The 19,228-nt window shown below is 42.3% G+C and overlaps 1 protein-coding gene and 1 long non-coding RNA gene across 6 annotated transcripts in view; one reads left to right on the top strand and one right to left on the bottom strand.

The window, feature by feature from the left end:
* The window catches only part of LOC118666299, a 29,689-nt gene extending 17,869 nt beyond the window's left edge, over positions 1 to 11,820 (top strand). The window contains exons 2-3 of the long non-coding RNA XR_004970932.1: positions 10,939 to 11,103; positions 11,708 to 11,820. This is a non-coding gene — a long non-coding RNA (uncharacterized LOC118666299). The remainder of the gene's footprint in view (positions 1 to 10,938; positions 11,104 to 11,707) is intronic.
* TPK1 (thiamin pyrophosphokinase 1) overlaps positions 1 to 19,228 on the bottom strand; it is a 292,735-nt gene that overhangs the window by 8,143 nt on the left and 265,364 nt on the right. Inside the window, exon 9 of one of the 5 annotated variants that reach the window (XM_036328438.1) lies at positions 3,862 to 4,451. The exons of the other annotated variants lie outside the window; for them this stretch is intronic. Coding sequence (XP_036184331.1) covers positions 4,444 to 4,451 — 8 coding nt within the window. The 3' untranslated portion in view covers positions 3,862 to 4,443. Of the gene's footprint in view, positions 1 to 3,861; positions 4,452 to 19,228 lie in introns of those variants that run through there. 5 annotated transcript variants of the gene reach the window in all.

Here is a 19,228-nt window from a genome sequence, read left to right as displayed (position 1 = left end):
CCCATTGATTTGAAGTGCATTAAAATAAATCAAAATGAAAGAGAATGTGAGCCAAAGATAGGAAGCAGCTGTCTAGGTTGTGATGTCTGCACTAGAGCTTCTGGGAAGAACCTAAGGGGGGCTGAGCCCACAGCGGGCCCACGGGAAGGAGCTCACTGACGCTCACCAAGGACAACCTTCGCTGCACTTACTGATGCAGGAGGACCTGAAATTAACTGGAATTATGTACAGAACTTAGTGCCGGCTCATGATAAGAGCAGGCTTATTCACTGCTATGCTTGCCTCTGATAACAAGCCCTCAGCTGTGCTTGCTTTTGGACATTATCTCTCAAAACCCTGATTTGCCTAAGACTCCTCCAAGGTAAGCGCAGGCCACCGCTCTATCCTGACAGCCAATCTTTCTTGAATCCAAGTGGCTAAGGAAGGGCTATTATAATTCTAGTGAAAGTGGCTGCATTTATCTTTATCGCTCTCAGAAGTCACACTTCCTGTGCCCTTGGATCAAGGCTGGAAGTCATTCAAAGGTCTCGGATGCTCAATTCTTCCTTCTGTTTCCCATATAATGGCTCATCCCCTGTCCAAAACAATTAGACCAAGAACACCCTGCTGCTTGAAGGCATCAACACTACGTATGCCAGTTAGAAAATGTCTACTGAGATGAACACTTTCAAGTGTGTAGGCATTTCAAAATAAACCAAAAACAGTGGTATTGTTTTCTTTGCTGGAATGTGTTATGCCAGTGGTCGGCAAACTCATTAGTCAACAGAGCCAAATATCAACAGTACAACGATTGAAATTTCTTTTGAGAGCCAAATTTTTTAAACTTAAACTATATAGGTAGGTACATTGTTATTAAGTTAATTAGGGTACTCCTAAGCTGGCCTTTGCTAAAAACGTCCTCAATCTGATTGAGGTACGTTCGCTGAGGTCGACCCCTTCCTACTCTCCCATCCACACTCGTCTTGTATACTTGTTTCGTCTATCTCCTTTCCGAAAACCGACTTCTGCGCCTAGGCCACAAAGTTTCAATCGCACTGTACACACGCGCCCGCACGTGGTATTTTGTGGAAGAGCCACACTCAAGGGGCCAAAAAGCCACATGTGGCTCGCGAGCCGTGGTTTGCCGACCACTGTGTTATGCCACTAGCATGTCTATCCCAAGGCCCTAGGTTGCAGTTAAAGAGCCAATCAGAGCTGCTTTAGGGAAAATGTAAAAACTTACTGGGTTTACGAAACAGAAAGGGCAGTTCAAATCCACGAGTTTACTTACAGTAATTACTAGTGGTAAGAGGAATGATCTGTGTAGAACTGGCCAAAAATTTTCAATGTAAAAAGCTAGATTTAAATGTGTGCAGAGCGGAATGCTAGTCTGTCCAAAGGCTGCTTCACTTCGGTCTAGTAATCAGGGGTGGGCAAACTTTTTGACTCGAGGGCCACAATGGGTTCTTAAACTGGACCGGAGGACCAGAACAAAAGCATGGATGGAGTGTTTGTGTGAACTAATATAAATTCAAAGTAAACATCATTACATAAAAGGGTACGGTCTTTTTTTTTCAATAGTTTTATTCATTTCCAATGGGCCGAATCCGGCCAGCAGGCCGTATGCCCCCAAACCATTCACAAGAGGGTGAGAATCAGAACTGCACATGGCCTAGAGCAGTGGTCGGCAAATTGCAGCTCAAGAGCCACATGCAGCTCTTTGGCCCCTTGAGTGTGGCTCTTCCACAAAATACCAACTTCTGCGCATGGGCCACAAAATTTCAATCGCACTGTACATGCGTGCCCGCACGTGGTATTTTGTGGAAAAGCCACTCAAGGGGCCAAAGAGCCGCATGTGGCTCGCAAGCTGCAGTTTGCCGACCACGGGCCTAGAGGACTGGCTCCCAGACCCAGGTTCTCCTCCCACTCTGTGGCCGACTGGCCATAGACCACTGGGCTAGTCACCATGTGCTGCCAGCTTCTGCCAACTCTCCACTGTAATATCCTTACCAGTTTTGCCAAATGTTTCTTGGGTGACCTCAGCATCTATTTGAAAAATACCAATAATACCTGTCCCGTTATCTCCAATACACTGTTGTGGATATGAGTAACTGTCTGTGAAGGGCTTTGACTTACCCATGAAAGTACTGAAAATTTGTTATTATCAAATGCTTTAAAGTGGCATTTACTTGTATCCTTCAAATGTCAAGATTCTTCTAAGCACATCACCAAATGGAAATGGCACAGAAAAGTGATGGAAGAAAAGAATACATGAGGTAGCACAGTATGATTGCTTAACATCAAACTCAAACCTGCAGGTGCCATCTATACAAAATACGCTGAGGAGACAAGCCATGCTCCTTTAAACTGTACCAGTCAAATCTGGTAACTCCAGACAGACAAAAAACACAGTTCTGTGGAAGAAAAGGCATCAACATGTGATAGGGGCTATTCTGGAAGGCTGCACGTCGCATGCCCGAGAAAGAGAGAAGAGGTTAGAAGAATCAGATGTGTGGGGTTGGGAAAAGTTGGTGACACCCCCCCGCCCCCCCACAAAAAACTGCTTTAAAGGACATTACTAATTTGGGTAAGATTGGACTGAACCAGCATATTTAGGCCTCATGCATAAGCTGACTTGTTGTAAAACAAGGACTTACTTACTAGGTGTACCAGTTAGTAATGGCGGATTTTGTAATCAAAGAAAACATAATTTTAAGAGAAACATCAAAAGTGCTTTATTCAAAGTAAATGTCCATTGCTAGCTACACATTTTCCCCATCTTTCAGGTAATTTGTGGAACTGTCCCAATAGAACTTTTCTTGTTTTGAGGCAAACCATTCAGAGACCCAATTTTCCACTTCTTCGTACGTTTTGAAGTGCTGCTCAGAAAGTGCGTGTGCCATCGATCAGAACGAGTGGTAATCTGAAGGAGCAAGGTCTGGTGAATACAGCGGGTGGGTTAATACTTCCCAGGCAAGATCTTTTAACGTGTCTTTAACTGGTTTTGAAGTGTGTGATGGTGCGTCATCATGAAGCAAAATTACTTTGCTGTGTCTTCTGGCACATTCTGGTCGTTTCACAATCAAAGCGTGTTCAAATTGATTATTTGTTGTTGGTAGCGATCAATATTAATAGTTTCATCTGGTTTTAGAAGCTCATAATACACCACACTTTCCTGATCCCACCAAACACAGAGCATTGTCCTCTTTCCGAAGCTATTTGGCCTTGCAGTCGATGTTGATGGTTGACCTGGATCAACCCACGATTTTGTGCGTTTGGGACTCTCAAAATAAATCCACTTTTCATCGCCAATCACAATTTGATGCAAAAAAGACTTTCTTTCGTGCTGTTGAAGCAACATTTTACTGATGACTTTTCGGTTTTCCATTTGTCTTTCGTTCAGTTGATGTGGCACCCATTTCCTTCCTTTAAATCTTTCCCATTGCTTGTAAATGATCGGAAATTGTTTGCTCAGCAACGTTTAATCTTTCTGCAAGTTGTTTTTGAGTTTGACGCATCTTCATCCACTAATGCTTGTACTTCCAAACTTTTTTTGGTTGACCTGGATGTTCTTTGTCTTTCATATTGAAATCATCACTTTTAAAGCGTTTAAACCAGCGTTCACAAGTATCTTGAGATGGAGCATGTTTACCATAAGCTTCCCGAAGTATACGATAACTTTCAGCAGCACGTTTCTTCAAAATAATGAATTGAAACTTCCCGCAAGTGCTCTCTTTTGGCATGAAATTTGACATTTTAAGTGTAAAAATATGTATGATGTTAACACCTTCAGTAAATTTGACATATGAAGTTTTGAAGTTTGCTGTCAATACAACAAAATAGTATACATATCAAATTGCATATATATCAACATATGGGTAACTCCATCTATTGAATAAAATCCGCATTACTAACCGGTACATCTAGAATGCATGTCAACCTTCTCTTTGGCGGTACAGGTAGGGTTAACTGGCTATAGCATGTGATGGTAGGATCTGGATTACAGCTGTCACCTGGAGTAGCGAGGGAGGTGGTGGAGACATCAGAGAGGACAAGGCCAGGGGGAGCCATGCAAATGAAGCCAGATGACTATACAAGGGGATGAAGACCTGGGGAGTCCCCTTCACAATCCACAGACAAGTTTCTTGCAGTTTACAGTCCGGAGCTAGTATTATGTAATATGTGCTACGAAAGTTTGAAGGCAATAATTAAAGATGACCACAGCATGGAGACAAACTGCCTAATCCAGACACGAAGAGAAAACCCACCGTTCGGTCTGTTATGCATGGACCACAACTGGGAAAACATGCTTATGCACAGATATTGAAATTTTCTTACAACCTATTTAAACAATAAATTATAAACAAAAAGTAGAAGGGCATGGATCTTTACAGAACCCGTGTGAAGAAGGATGGAAGAGCTCGGCCGCTTTGGAGTAATGTTCCAAGTTCTGAGCACAAGGTGTCATATGGCTACAATGAGGGGGTTTTCAAAAATACATATATTATCATATACATTGATGCACACCCCACAAAGTCTTCCTATTTCTGTCACCCAGGAAGAATGAGAAGGACTGCTGCCTATACTGACAAACCTCAAGAGTGAGTTTAGGTACCAGGAGAAGTTGAATGTCCAAGTCAGGGCTGGGAAGATCCTGTCAGATCACTCAGAGGGTCTGAGTCTTTTGAGTTTAAAAAGCTCTGGAAGTTCTGAAATATTTGCCTGTAAGTCCCTCAGATTCTGGCTCAATCTCGATACAGTCAGCCAGAGCCCTGCTCCTCGGGGGGGATCCCTTGCTGATGAAATGCCCTCTTCTCCATGAGGCACCCTCCCAGGGATACAGGCAGGACTTGATTTCAGCTCCTTTACAACAGATGATCTTTCTGACACTTCAGCCTGGAACATAGTGAGACCCTAACAGTGAAATCCCAGTGGTCACAGTGGCTTCTCACTGTCCTGTTGAAAGTATTTATAGAACAGAAGTAAGATATGACCTTCACTATTAGACAGAATTTCATTAGTGAGAGTCTGAACACTGTCTCTTAGGAAAAACAGCATTTAAGTTAGATGTTTTACTATTAACAGATATGATTTGTTGTATTGAAGGTAATAAAACAGTACCTTAGGCTTTGTCCATAAACCTATAAATTTTTATGTTTGCTCTAAATGTATTTCATCATGACTTACTTTAATTTTTTTAGTTCCCCCTAATATATATACAGTGATAATATTTCATATTAGAAATAGCTGGCATCTTATATTAATAGTCTAATGAGTCTGAAAATATTTGCTATTCTTAAAAGCAAGCTACTTTAATTCACAATTGACATATTTCCCCTACTCTAGTTATAATAACAAATCCATTTTCAATAATCATGCCATGGTTTCCTGGTAACAGCCCGAACCTCTCTTTTCTTGATGAACTTTCTTTGTATAACTATTTGCTTGCAAAGCAGATATTATTCTATCCCGGCTTTACATTTATAACTTTCTACTTAGCAATTACTCTATTACTGTGGAGTGAAGGCACACGTGTCCTATCCTGTATGTTAACTGTTCAAATGTCTTTTTCTCCCAATCAGGTATGTAACGTGATCTGACTCATTTTTTGCATAGGATTGCTAATCTGAAAGGAACTTTATTATCTAGTTGGGTGGTCTGACACAGATAAAAGTGAACTGTGCCTACTTGAAGCATCTAGGGTACCAGGCTCAGGGCTCTGTCCACTCCCAAACTAAGCTGACCTTAGGGACTCAGTAGGCCTTCAGGGCTTCAGAAAATGTAGTCCAAGAGCCACTGGTCTAACACCCAACCCCTTTACTTCAAGGCTGGGAAAACATTTCAAGGTATCATTGAGCTAAGGATGCACAGCCCCAGGGCCGAGTCTCTGACTCACAGAATTAAACTGCCACTTCACCTTCTGGTGGGCTCTCCAGAATCACGTTCAGATTGGAGCAAAGTTAAATGACTCGAGCTACATAGCACTATTTGAGCTGGTTGAAATGTGGCTATGTTACCCAGGTTTTTCTAAAGCTTAGCCACATAACAGAAGAAAGCAACTGGCCAATGCTCTGGGCTCAGACAGCAGAAAAGCTGACAGAGGATCGTGCCCCTGGTCCTTGAGTGTGTAAGCAACAGAGCGTGGACACAGATACGAAGCACTCTGTACTACATTCCACTCAGAAAATGCACAACATAATTCCATTAACCGGACACCATCTGTAAGAGATTTGCTGTCACTGCTGTCACTATTTAATTATGGAGTATTAACAGTCTAGACAGGCAAGGGAAAATGATTCAACAGGACTAGCTGCTAGACATGGTTCAATACTTGGCTTTTAGTAAAAACGGTTTGCTATATTTGTAGAAAATATAAAAAGGTGAAATTCAGTTAATCTGTGTTCACTTTTACTATGGGAAGATTATTTCTTGGTATAGAAGATTTAAATTACAGAGCTTTTATTTGTAATTCTAGGGAAACTGATCTACATTGTTACAGAAGGTGAAAAATAAATTGAATGGCTGCATTTGCCATTATCTGAATGAAAATTAACGTTTTTAAAAATATCTATATCAATTATACACAAATTAGGTGATTACAAAATTTTTATGTAGAAAAAATATTTACTTTGAAGTATTTGGAGGGAGGGATGGAGAATGGCAATTTTGTTATGTTGAAAAAAATAATTCCTTCAAAACTGAATTATATGATTTGTACAAGTGAAAGTTATATCAAAGCTGCAGGTTAAGAAGTCATATTTACCTGGCATAATACAAATTTACAACTATAATCTGGTAAAACTAGTTTTTAAAAATCTGCTAAATCATAACAAATATGTACATATATAAATAGCTTATGAGGGGAGAAACTAAGATGGCGGCATAGGTAAACACCGGGGAATTGCCGCCTCTCACAACAATTGAAAATTACCACAAAGGACAGAGCAAACATCATCCAGAACAACAGGAAGGCTGGCTGAGTGTAAATTCTACAACTAGAAGGAAAGAAAAGCACGCTGAGAGCCAGAGGAGCTGCGGAGGTGAAGTGCAGAGGTACGGCGGCGCTCGCGTGAGGAAAGGGGGTGGCACCTGAGGACGCGGCTGTCTTTTTGAATCACAAGCTCCCGACTGCTCTGAACTCCGGTTCCGGGAAGTCTCTGGGGACCCAGGACTCATACGGGGAGAAGCTGGTCTGTCGGGCAGCGGGCGAACTTGAAGGCGGCTTTCCCTCAGAGGTGCTTGCAGCAATTAGCGGGTCACTGAGACCTGCGACTCCGGGCGGAGAATCAGCCATAGCTCCTTGATCCGCCCTTTGACTCCCTGAGACCCCGCCCCACCCAGGGTGCGGCAGAGGCTTTTGCAGCGAGCCAGGCAGACCCGGAACTTCCAAGAGAAGGCCCAAGGCCCCGCAGCGGCTTGCATTGCTTCACAGCTGAGCCTCTTCGTGGCTCCTGCTGTGTGGCCTCAGGCAGAGGCTGAATTAGCACCTCCTTAGATCCAGGAGCCACTGTACCCAGTGGTCAGAGGGGGACCATCCAGATTGCAACTCCTCAGATCCATAAGGGACACACTCAGGGAGCAGACTCAGTGAGCACCAAAGCCCCACTGAAGCAAGTCTTGCCCCAGAAGGGTGTCTTCAGCACAGAAGTTCTCCCACTCTAGACACAGCTGATTCTCACAGCCAATTGGCCTGGAGGTCAATTCCTCCCAGTGATCCTACAACAACCAAGGCACCAAGAGTGTCCACCCCAGGTAACTGGGGAGGCTGAGCTACTGGGCCCTACAGGACACCTGGCGCGCAGGGCCACTCTATCAACACAGGGAAGCTGCCAAAATGCGGAGACAAAGAAAAAGGTCACAAATGGCAGAAATGGAGGAAAGCAAACGACTGGATATAGAGTTCAAGGCCACGTTTATAAGGTTTTTCAAGAATTTTATGGAAACCGCCGATAAATTTAATGAATCCCTCAATAAGTATAGTGAGACCATGGAGGACATGAAAAAGGACCAACTAGAAATTAAGCATACACTGACTGAAATAAAGAATAATTTACAGAGATCCAACAGCAGACAAGAGGATCCCAAGAATCAAGTCAAAGATTTGAAATACAAAGAAACAAAAAATACCCAACCGAAAAAGAAAAAAGAAAAGAGATTCCAAATATATGAAGATAGTGTAAGGAACCTCTGGGACAACTTCAAGCGTACCAACATCAGAATTATAGGGGTACCAGAAGGAGAGAGAGGGCAAGATATTGAAAACCTTTTTGAAGAAATAATGACAGAAAACTTCCCCTACCTGGTGAAAGAAATAGACTTACAAGTCCAGGAAGCGCAGAGAACCCCAAACAAAAGGAATCCAAAGAGGACCACACCAAGCCACATCATAATTAAAATGCCAAGAGCAAAAGATAAAGAGAGAATCTTAAAAGCAGCAAGAGAAAGACAGTCAGTTACCTACAAGGGAGTACCCATACGACTGTCAGCTGATTTCTCAACAGAAACCATGCAGGCCAGAAGAGAGTGGCAAGAAATATTCAAAGTGATGAATAGCAAGAACCTGCAACCAAGATTACTTTATCCAGCAAAGCTATCATTCAGAATAGAAGGTCAGATAAAGAGCTTCACGGATAAGAAAAAGCTAAAGGAGTTCATCACCACCAAACCACCATTATATGAAATGCTGAAAGGTATTCTTTAAGAAGAGGAAGAAGAAAAAGAAACTCTTACCATTTGCCACAGCATGGATGGAACTGGAGAGCGGATAAATACCACAGGATCTCACTCATTTGTGGAATATAATGAACAACATAAACTGATGAACAAGGACTGATCCAGAGACGGAGAGGCATTGATTGGACTGTCAGGACTTGGAGGGAAGGTAGGGGAGGGTGGGGGTAAGGGGGAAAGATCAACCAAAGGACTTATATGCAAGCATATAGGCCTAATCAATGGACATGGACAACGGGGGGGTGAGGGCATGAGCGGGGTGGGGGGGTGGGGGAGGTAGAGGGTAACGTGGGGACAAGGACACATATGTAACATCTTAATCAATAAAAAATATATTAAAAAAATAGCTTATGAGTATGTTTTCTATAATAGTAATTAAGAAATAATTCCATATATTTCCTGCAAGTATCCAGGCTGTCAGAGTGAAAGGTCTGTGGCCTCCGGTTCCTCTGATGTCATGTGGCATCTGGCTGGTGGTGGACTGAAGGGGAGGCAGCTCTGATTGGGCCCTTATGGTGCCTTGTTAACAAGCAGGGTCTAAGTTACTTGTTTTGATCCAATCAGTAGTGGACGGAGCCCCCTAACCCTCCCTCTGATGGTTACAACTGCCACTTCTCACTTTTCTACTCTTTAAGGCATTTTTCCAAGAAGTAATCTGGGAGCAGCAAATCCCTCTCCCCTATTCTTCCTAGAACATCGCTATCACCTGGGAAAGGTGAGTATTGGCTCTGGGCTCCTTTGGGCCTCACTGAACATTCACCGCTGCTGTCCTCTGAGTGCTGGCAGATCCCTGGCTGCAGAGATGGTGAACAGTTGTGTGGTCTCTTTTTCCCCACACTTAAGAGTAGGGCTTTCCAAGGGGTGACTACAGACTGGCCTCTACTTGGGCTCCTAGACCATCTGATGGATCTGGATGAACAGCTGTCTCTGATCTCGGCCTTGGGGCAGCGGCCACGAGCCTGTGTGCCTCATTCTGTCAGTGCTAGTGTCCTGCTCTGCTCTCGCTGATGGACATGCAGTGATAACTGTCTCCTCTCGTCAGAATCAAAGGGGCAGTTCCCACAGTATACGCCGCAGGGCTGGGGCCTGGTGCCAGGCTGTCGCAGGCATTCATCTGACTGCTGGCATCTCTGTCCTGGCCCTCATTCCACAGAAGCCTTATCCTTTCAATGGAATCCAGAGATGCAGACACCTTTCCAGGCCCTGCATCCTGTCAAGGGAAGGGGAGGGGCAGAAACCATCTCAGCGTCTTCCTTTCCTTCTCCATTGAGAGACATGTAGAATTCTACCTGGGAACAGACTTGTACTTCCCACAGATCTAGGCATGATTTGGGCATCTGGTCACACCCCTGCCTGTGACTTGTGCCCTGGGGGTACCTTTTTCCTGGCACATTCTGGGCATTTTGCCTGAGAGAGTGAGTGACCTCCTCTTACTCAGGATTTAAATGTGGGTCACATTCTAAATAAATGTCATTCTGATGACTAAATCTGCCATTTCAGTAGGTCTGTTTCTCCCCATGAGGCCTTCATATTCTAAAATTTTAAATAAAAAAGGAATATATCACCTTCCTGTCTTCTGCCCATTTTTTGATCAGACTTTTTTGTTATTGAGTTGTATGAGTTCCTTATCTTTTGGATACCAACCCCTTATCATAAGGTATATTAATACAGCAACATTGTATACCTGAAACTACCATAATATTGTATGCCAGCTATACTTTAAACAGAAAAATTTTAATTAAAAAAATAAATGGAATAGATTTTAAAAATTTGCCATAAATGCAAAGCAGTTTCTAAAACGATGGGTAGTCCTATATGGCTTTCTTTTTTTTTGGTAATAGATGCATTTCATTTAGTAAATGTTTCTAAAAAAAAAATAAAGCAGGATCAGGGGGCTAGGGAACACCAGGCAGTCAGAGGAGGACTCAGCACTGAGACTAGAAGGGGTGGGGAGATATGGCAGAAGCAGGAAGATGACTCCGTAAGAAATGATAAGGGCATGGACCAGAGTGAGCAGTGGAAAGAATGAGACATCCGGTGAGGTAACTACATGGCTCTCAGAATGTGCAATGAAGAATGGTGATGTGTTTAAGGATTAGTGTAGCTTATGTAAATGATTTTATGGCATGGAAAAAAACTGTAAAATCAAAGTGAGAAACTATCTTTACTTTTCTTGGAAAAAAATGGATAATACATTAATCATATTGAACATTATTTGATACCTAACAGGCTCAGAGATGTAAGCTCGTGACCCTCTCGTCAGACATCAAAGTCAGATCATAGGGGACCAGTACACTCTGCAGGCAAACATTACGTTTTTAACAGAGCAGCTGACTGCATGGAGTTCAACCTTCAGATGCAATGCTTGTGAAAAATTGCAAAAAACACACTCTGGTATGTGATATGTTACTGGTTTCTAAAATGCTAAGATAAAATGATCTACTTTCTGTTTTGATTAAGCCCAAACCTGACTTACAGGGGATTTCAGTTGCAAGGCCATAAAAAGGAAATGCAAAGGTAGCAGAATAGTCTAGGTTCCTCCCATATAGCTAATTATGCCATTTACGATGTAAGAGACAGTGTAATCACAACAGGAAAGAAAAAATACGCCTGAAAGACCTCTTTTTTAAAGTCTACAGTAAATTTCTCCTGGGTCCATTTAATTGCCATGCTAGGATTTCATAAATCTGTCCCTTTGAATACACTTGAATGTTTAAAAACATTCTGTAAAAATTATGAAAAGTGCCAAAGTACTGCAATCTACAAAGGCATTCATGAGCTTTATTTTGTACAAGACTAATTATGGGGGTAGAGTGGGAAGTGTGTAGTTTGAAAAAATTATTCTTAAAATTTTAATTATGTTAATCTCTTTTTCTGTGAGAATTCAGACATTCAGGGTATCCTTTTTATGTTTATTAAAAATAGTTATGACTTAACACGTTAAGCGCATGTCAGTCACCAGTGCCTGACACTATACTTTCCGTTTGTACCTCGTCAGTCTCCGGCCGCTAGCATATTGGTGAAATCGGATATCGCGGGCTAAACGGAAAGGAAGACAAAACAGGCTTGGCGCTCAACGTGTTAAAAAAGGTAGGGGACCCTGGAATAAGCAGGCAAGAATGTTGGAAGGTGCAATCCCAATTTGTTTTTCATAGATTTGCTATGTTCTCTAGCTCGAGTCTGACATTATAGTACAGCTTGGCAGGGCTCGCAGCTGGAATTCAGGGCTCAGTGTGCGCGCGCATTTAGGGCCTTGGTGTTATGGACAAAGAACATTATGAAAATGAAGGGAGGAAGGTTATTTTATGATTATACTTAGAGCTTGTCTCAACTAGTAGAATAGTCTGCCAATCCAAGAAACTCCAATGAAAAAAAGTCCCTAAAAGTGCCTCCCTAATTGTTTACATTATACAAAAATAAGAATATTAAAATTATTATTTTTCTACAGTTTGCTTCCTACTCTGGATCACATAAGCCCACGAGAGACCAGGTTTGTTTTGCTTTCCGTTATACCTGTATACTTAGCATAGTGCCAAGTACACAGTGGACTCACTATAAATATTTATTGAGTGAATAAATGAATATCTAAATAAAGCAACCAGCATACAGACTGAGAATGATTTTGGTGCTCATGAAAAAAATGCAGACCTGAAAGTGGTGTCTTCTCTACAAACACCCACCCAGGCTGTATCTAGGTGACCGATAACCCACCCAGAAAGCCAAAGCACAACCAAACCCACGCCTCCTTTGTGTTGATTCTCCCTGAGCTCTCAAATCAAGGGTCTTTCACTGACTTCAAAAGAGAACCCTTTCATAGAACTCAGCATTTCCTTAACTAGTTGATCCTGATTGAACCACACCAATCCCTTCTCTAGAACCTACTGCCTCTAGGCCATCTGACACAGGTGTGTCCACAAGCACCAGGGGGAAGGAAGCACTGTCCCCAGTGGCTAGATCCTTGCTTCCCATTTGGTCCCTCTCATCTGTTTCCTTACCATTGAGATCATTAGCAACTTCCATTACCTTCCTTTGATCTGTAAAGTACTGTCCAGGATGGAACTTTAAGGAACGTTCTTGTGTTTCTGATAAACTAAGTGTTTTGTTAAGCTTTTCTTTTTTAAAAAAATTTTATTTTATTGTTTAAAGTATTACAAATAGTTAAGCTTTTCATGTTAGCATAGCATCAATGGAGAATTCCTGCCTCTTCTCAGCTGGTTTCAAGGTGTTTCTCTCCCTGGATGTAAACAGCACTTTCTCTGTGGCTCAGTGGTTTTACTACTGGAGGAAACATCCCAGTAAAGTTTCCCATTAGGCAGTTAGGAGAAGAGACATTGCTTATGTGAAGGGAGGCAAGGTTTGCTATATAATCAATAAACAGTAATTTACCCTTATTTCTCTTATCAGGGAAAATGTCTCTCAAATATCTTACAGGAACCAGGGAATATCTTCTGGAATAGTAACAATAATTCTAAAAGTTTGCCTACTACAATAGACCATTAATCATAACATTTATCATGCCTATGGTTATACACATATATGTTTAAATTCTCCTTAAATTCTCTTAAGCCTAAACAGCCAGTATAAATAATACATAGTCATAAGAGCTTGGTGCAGTAATTAGTGGAAAGTTTGGGTCACTGCTCTGCTTTATTTGATTCCAGATTTGAAAAGGAAATTGGCAACATGCCTGATATATGGCTAGTAAGAACAGTAGGGCGGAAGTCCAATCTCTGATTGTGAAAGGTGTAAGTTTGTGCTCAGTGACCTGTTAAGTCTCTCTGTCCTTTAGGCCACTGGTCTCAGAGATCTGGCCTGACACTCCACTTCCACACCTTGGGTTTACCAAAGATATTGTCCCTATGGTACAGCTTAAACTTCAATTTTAATTTCTGAAATATATTCCTACGACTTTCCTTACCTCCATTCCATTACTATATTTCCCGGGTCTCTCATCTCTCAGGTTCTATATTCTTTTAACTAAAGTAATAATACTGCCTCAGCATCTTGCCAACATTCACTCCAATGTCTATTAATTCCATCCACCCACTACCTCCCTTCCTCTGGTCACCATACAAAGCAAACATCTCTGTCTGGACACTCTGGATCCTGTTGGCCCTGACCTCTCACAGTTTCGCCACCATTCTCTCCTGTTTCTTCCCATCTCGTTATTTCAGTGAATACTCAGATCTGTCCAAGGCTCTGCCATCTTGAACTCATCCATGCCCTGCCCCACTCTGAGCTCCTTTCAGCTATCAATCCGTCTCTCTTCCCCACTTAGAGCCCAAACGTTGGAGTTATCTACTCTTCCATTTCCATTCATTCTACAACCAGCTGCATGGAGGTTCCACCCATTACTCCCCTGAGACTGTCCCGGGATCACCAATGACTTTGTTTGTACTCTCAGTGCCTACTTTGTGACGGGTATGTGGTAGAAACTGCCTTTTCTTGTTTTCTTAACTTGAGAGCTAGTTCTGCATTGTTGAGCTACGCATTGGCTATAGCTTTACTTGAAAGAACTCTTACAATCCTCCCAGCAACTGGATGGAGTAAGTATTGCCGTGATTCCTAGTTTGGAAATTAGAGCTCACCCACAGAGGTTACATCTCCACATGCAAAACACACACCTGTCCTTCCTCCCCAAGACTCAGCCTGCCTTCTCAGCACATGAACACGAGCTCAGTACATGTTGAGTGTTATTTTCCTGCCTCCTAAAACCACGCCTTGCACATGGACCGGACTCAAAGTCCTCACTAATTCAATATGCCCAGTGAGGTCAGAACGATGGCAAGCACATGATCATTGCTGGAAGCTGCGGGTGCTGTGGCCTCAAAGGCAAATAGGGACATTCTTCCGGGACCTGGAGGCCTCCAGAGGCCATTGCCCGGCCACACTGCTTTTAGAAAAGAATAAGAAAAACCTTCTACTTCTCCTTTCTATACAATATGCACTCACTATTTCTAAAAAGGCAAAATTATAGCTGGTGCTATTTGGTAATCACAGCCATCTTTCTGAGAAAAGGACTTACCTTGATCTCATTTTGGCAGATATTTGTTACCATTTCCCCTCTTTTTTTTTTTTTTATTGCTTAAAGTATTACAAAGGGTATTACATATGTGTCCTTTTTTTCCCCCCCGCCCTTGACAATCCCCTGGCCTCCCCTACCCCCCAGTGACCATTTTCCTTCTTATGTGCATGTCTAAATATTGGAGTTCATGAGATTTAACTGAAAATCTGCGACTCTAAAGTGTAATTAAGGGGTTGAACAAAACAAATGGGAAGTCAGAGCTTAGAGTGACGGATGTCTTCTCTGCCTTCCCCCCACTGGAGTCAGTTGATGGGGATGGAGAGGATGCAGGCAGCTGGTGGAGCTCCCTTCCGTTCCAGGAACCGTGCAAGGGAGAAGCGAGTGGACTGTGTTCACACTGCAAGGGCACAGAGCTCCCAATATCCCGCCCAATAAACGCATTAGCCTCCACTGGTCACTCTGCCTAAAGATTGCTAACTGCTCAGTAAAACCCCCAGAAGACAGTTGCCAGTTTGCTGAGAAGTCCCATGAAGAGGTGAGAGATCTCTTATGTATTTTGGGTATTTTTCCTCAGAGCAAGGAGATCTGATGGGACTTATGATATTAGAGACACTGTGTTACTTTAATGATGCTGCCCTTCAGGAAAGAAAACGATGCCAAGGGGAAAAAGATGATAAGAAGCTAACAATTCACCAGGTGCCGGCTTTACACAAAGGATGGGTTTCTGCCTCAAAATGCACTACAGGAAAATATTTGGCAAGAAACCTGTAAGTGAGATAAAAGGAGCTTAAACTCAAATGTGAAGGGGAAAGGAAAAAAACACACCCAGCTGAACTGCCAAAAGGAGGCAACACAGATGGCTGTTGATATCTTCTGGATGCCACAGGAGCAGATTCTGAGATTCTCATGAAAGCTCGCTGGGTTCATGTGATTAGGTCCCTATGTACTAACAGACAGATGTAGAAAGAAAGGAATTCTCCCTACAATAGAATTCTACATTTGATCCTACCAGAATGAATATTACTGTTTTATAATCATAATTCTGAGGATGGCTTCACTATTGGGAAAGACAAATAGAACACTTGAACGATGGGAAAACAGAAAAGCTAAAGATTTTGGAAGATCATAAAATCAGAAAGTGCTAAATTCAGTCAATCAATTACCAGGGTCACTAGAGTAGTAAACACAGAAGAAAAACAAAGGTCACCTGCTCAGGTGGGGCACATGCAGTGGGAACAAATAGCCTTCTAAAGTCTGTCTGTCTGGACACAGAGGGGAGTTGGCTGTTTACCGTCCATAGTTCTGTGAGTTTCTGGACCAAAGGCTGGCTAGGCAAAGCATCTTCCCTGGGGCCTCAGGAATTGGTAGTATTGAGAGAAACTGTCTTTCTACTGCTGGTCATGAAAGAAACCCAAAAGTTAGCAGTTACCATCTCTAAACTTGAATACCCTGTTTAAGTTGTAGGCTTACCTAACGGCATTTAAAATATCGCAAAATGATGCAAACCCACAACAAAGCACCCAACCATAGATCATTTTCCAAACCACCTTGCATTTCTCTAGTGGCCCATTTTTTAAAGACTTGCAGCCAGAAGAGCTTCAGTGGGAGAAGGAAAAGTGAACATCCAATGCAAGGTGAGCCACACCTCTATTCCTGAGTATCACAGCCAGAAACTTTTCAGTTAAACAGATTTGAGAGTGGTGCTGCATGAAAAGTCAGTTAGTTCAACCAAATCAGCTCAGAAAACAGTCTAAAGGGACAAAATAGAAAATTCTAATCAGGTTGCGTGCACAGGCCACAGTTCATCTTAGCCCTGAGAGTGGTGCAAAATATTCTTATTTATGAAGTCCTGAAGTTATGAAATGTTTATTCAGAGTCCGGTTAGAGATTTAGAAACAGCAAAATTTGTGGGAGGTGGAGTTGCAGAAAGGCATAACTGACAAATTTGAATACCTATAAATGAATTCATTTAAGAAAGTAAATGTACCCTAAAATTCTTTAAAATAATTTATCTAAATAGTGTAAATGACCCACTGTTAACCTGCCATGCAAATCCTTCTCTTTAGATAAGAAAAGGTTTGATTAATAATAACACATTCCAAATTAGTGACATTTAATTGATATTATTTTAAAGAATCATTAATCATACTACCTTCAAATGCAACCATCATGAATATTAGAAGTTACAAAGTCCTTTACCCTGCCAAGCCATCATGATTTATTCTAAATGAGATACAGCCTGTTGCAATTATGGGTAACACATTCTTTCTGAATTTACTTTTGAGTTTGAGAATTGGCACCGAAGTTTAGGACAAGACACTCTTTGTCTATATCTGACTAAGCCATAGTTACTATCCACAATATTTTTCCTGTCTCTGGCTGTTCTAGTCTTTCCCTAAAACCTAATACTCATCTTAAAGCAAATATTATTTACAGTGCACCACTCTGCCTTCTGTGAAAAATTTGTAGTTTTGGATGTTCAAGTATAGGGAAAAGAGATGGTCCATCTACAGCCCATTTAGGCAGTATTCCACAAGTACTCTCATATGTCACCGGTAATATTTATGATTCTGCAAAGTGACATTGTCTTTCAAGAGACAGGATTGATGAGCCTAGAAAGAACCAGATCAAGAAAGATTCTCGTTCTAGACCAGGGGTGGGCAAACTTTTTGACTCGAGGGCCACAATGGGTTCTTAAACTGGACCGGAGGGCCGGAACAAAAGCATGGATGGAATGTTTGTGTGAACTAATATAAATTCAAAGTAAACATCATTACATAAAAGGGTACGGTCTTTTTTTTTTTTAGTTTTATTCATTTCAAACGGGCCGGCTCTGGCCTGCGGGCCGTAGTTTGCCCACGGCTGTTCTAGACTACTAGTCAATAGAGAACCACTGCATAATTTCTTATGAGAAATGACTGGATGGAAGCAATATTTTAGGGATATTTGACAAATATGATAGAGCACTTTAGGAATACTTGACTAATATGATAGAGCATTCTGAAGTGGGAATTGAAATAAAATACTTTTGCATTCAACTTACATTATGCTGTTGCCCCACTAAGATGGTATCTTCTAATCCTTTGTTAGCAAAACCAAGATTTTAAATTATTTTTCTGAACTACTTATGTGGATTGATGTTCTCAATGGCACATGTGCGGAAGTATGTCTTGAAAATGGTTGGATAGATAATGGCTTAATCTGGGAGCTCAATTAGCAAAGCACCGATATCAATTCTTCTGGCTAAGATAGCTCCATTTATTCATTTCACCAACAAACATTTTCAAGTATTTACAGCTATAGGTGAAAGTTGACAAAATTTTAAAAAAGGAATACAAATATGAATGTTTCTATAACTTGATCGTTTTTAGTAGAAAAATTAGGGAATGGAGATGTTAAGGCTAAAAGGTATTTCTGTTCCTTAGGTTAAGATTTCTGATGCATCAGTTATTTTAAAAAGTTTTTTTTCGGTGGAGAAACCAAGATGGCGGCATAGGTAAACACCTGAAATTGCTGCCTCCCACAACAACTTCAAAAATACAACGAAAAGACAAAATGGACATCATCCAGAACTACAGGAAGGCTGGCTGAGTGGAAATTCTACAACTAGAAGGAAAGAGAAAAGCACACTGAGACTCAGAGGAGCTGTGGAGGTGGAGTGCAGAGATACCGAGGCGTACGTGGCAAGGGCTGGCACCTGAGGACGCGGCTGTCTTTTTGAATCGGGAGGGAATCACAAGCTCCCAACTGCTCTGAACTCTGGTTCCGGGAAGTCTCTGGGGACCCAGGACTCATACGGGGAGAAACTGGACTGTCTGGCAGCAGGCAGAACTCGGAACGTGAGGGCGGCTTTCCCTCAGAGGTGCTTGCAGCGATTACTGGGACACTGAGTCACATGGCCCCTTAGGGCAGGGCTGAGGATCAGCCATAGCTGCTTGCTCTGCCCTTTGATTCCCTGAGACCCGCCCCACCCAGGCTGCGGCAGGGGCTTTTGCATATGAATGCCCTGGCCCTTTGCAACCTGAAAATTACCTAACAAATTGCAGCTGGGCCAGACAGACCCAGAACTTCCAAGAGAAGGCCCAAGGCTCCACAGCAGCTTGCATTGCTTCACAGCTGGGCCTCATCTGGGCACCTCCAAACTACAAAAAAGGAAGGGGAATCTGCAGTTCTCTTCATAGCTCCTGCTGGGTAACCTCAGGCAGAGGCTAAATTAGCACCTCCTTAGATCCAAGAGCCAGTGTACCCAGTGGTCAGAGTGGGACCATCCAGATTACAACTCCTCAGATCCATAAGGGACACACTCAGGGCGCAGACTCAGTGAGCACCAAAGCCCCACTGAAGCAAGTCTTGCCCCAGAAGGGTGTCTTCAGCACAGAAGTTCTCCCACTGCAGACACAGCCGATTCTCACTGCCAATTGGCCTGGAGGTCAATTCCTCCCAGTGATCCTACAACAATCAAGGCATAACTACAACAGGGCATAACTACAATCA

This window comes from Myotis myotis, unplaced genomic scaffold, assembly GCF_014108235.1.
Source record: "Myotis myotis isolate mMyoMyo1 unplaced genomic scaffold, mMyoMyo1.p scaffold_m19_p_11, whole genome shotgun sequence".
NCBI lineage: Eukaryota > Metazoa > Chordata > Mammalia > Chiroptera > Vespertilionidae > Myotis > Myotis myotis.
Note: the sequence above shows the minus strand (reverse complement) of the source record. Positions and strands in the feature narration are given on the sequence as shown.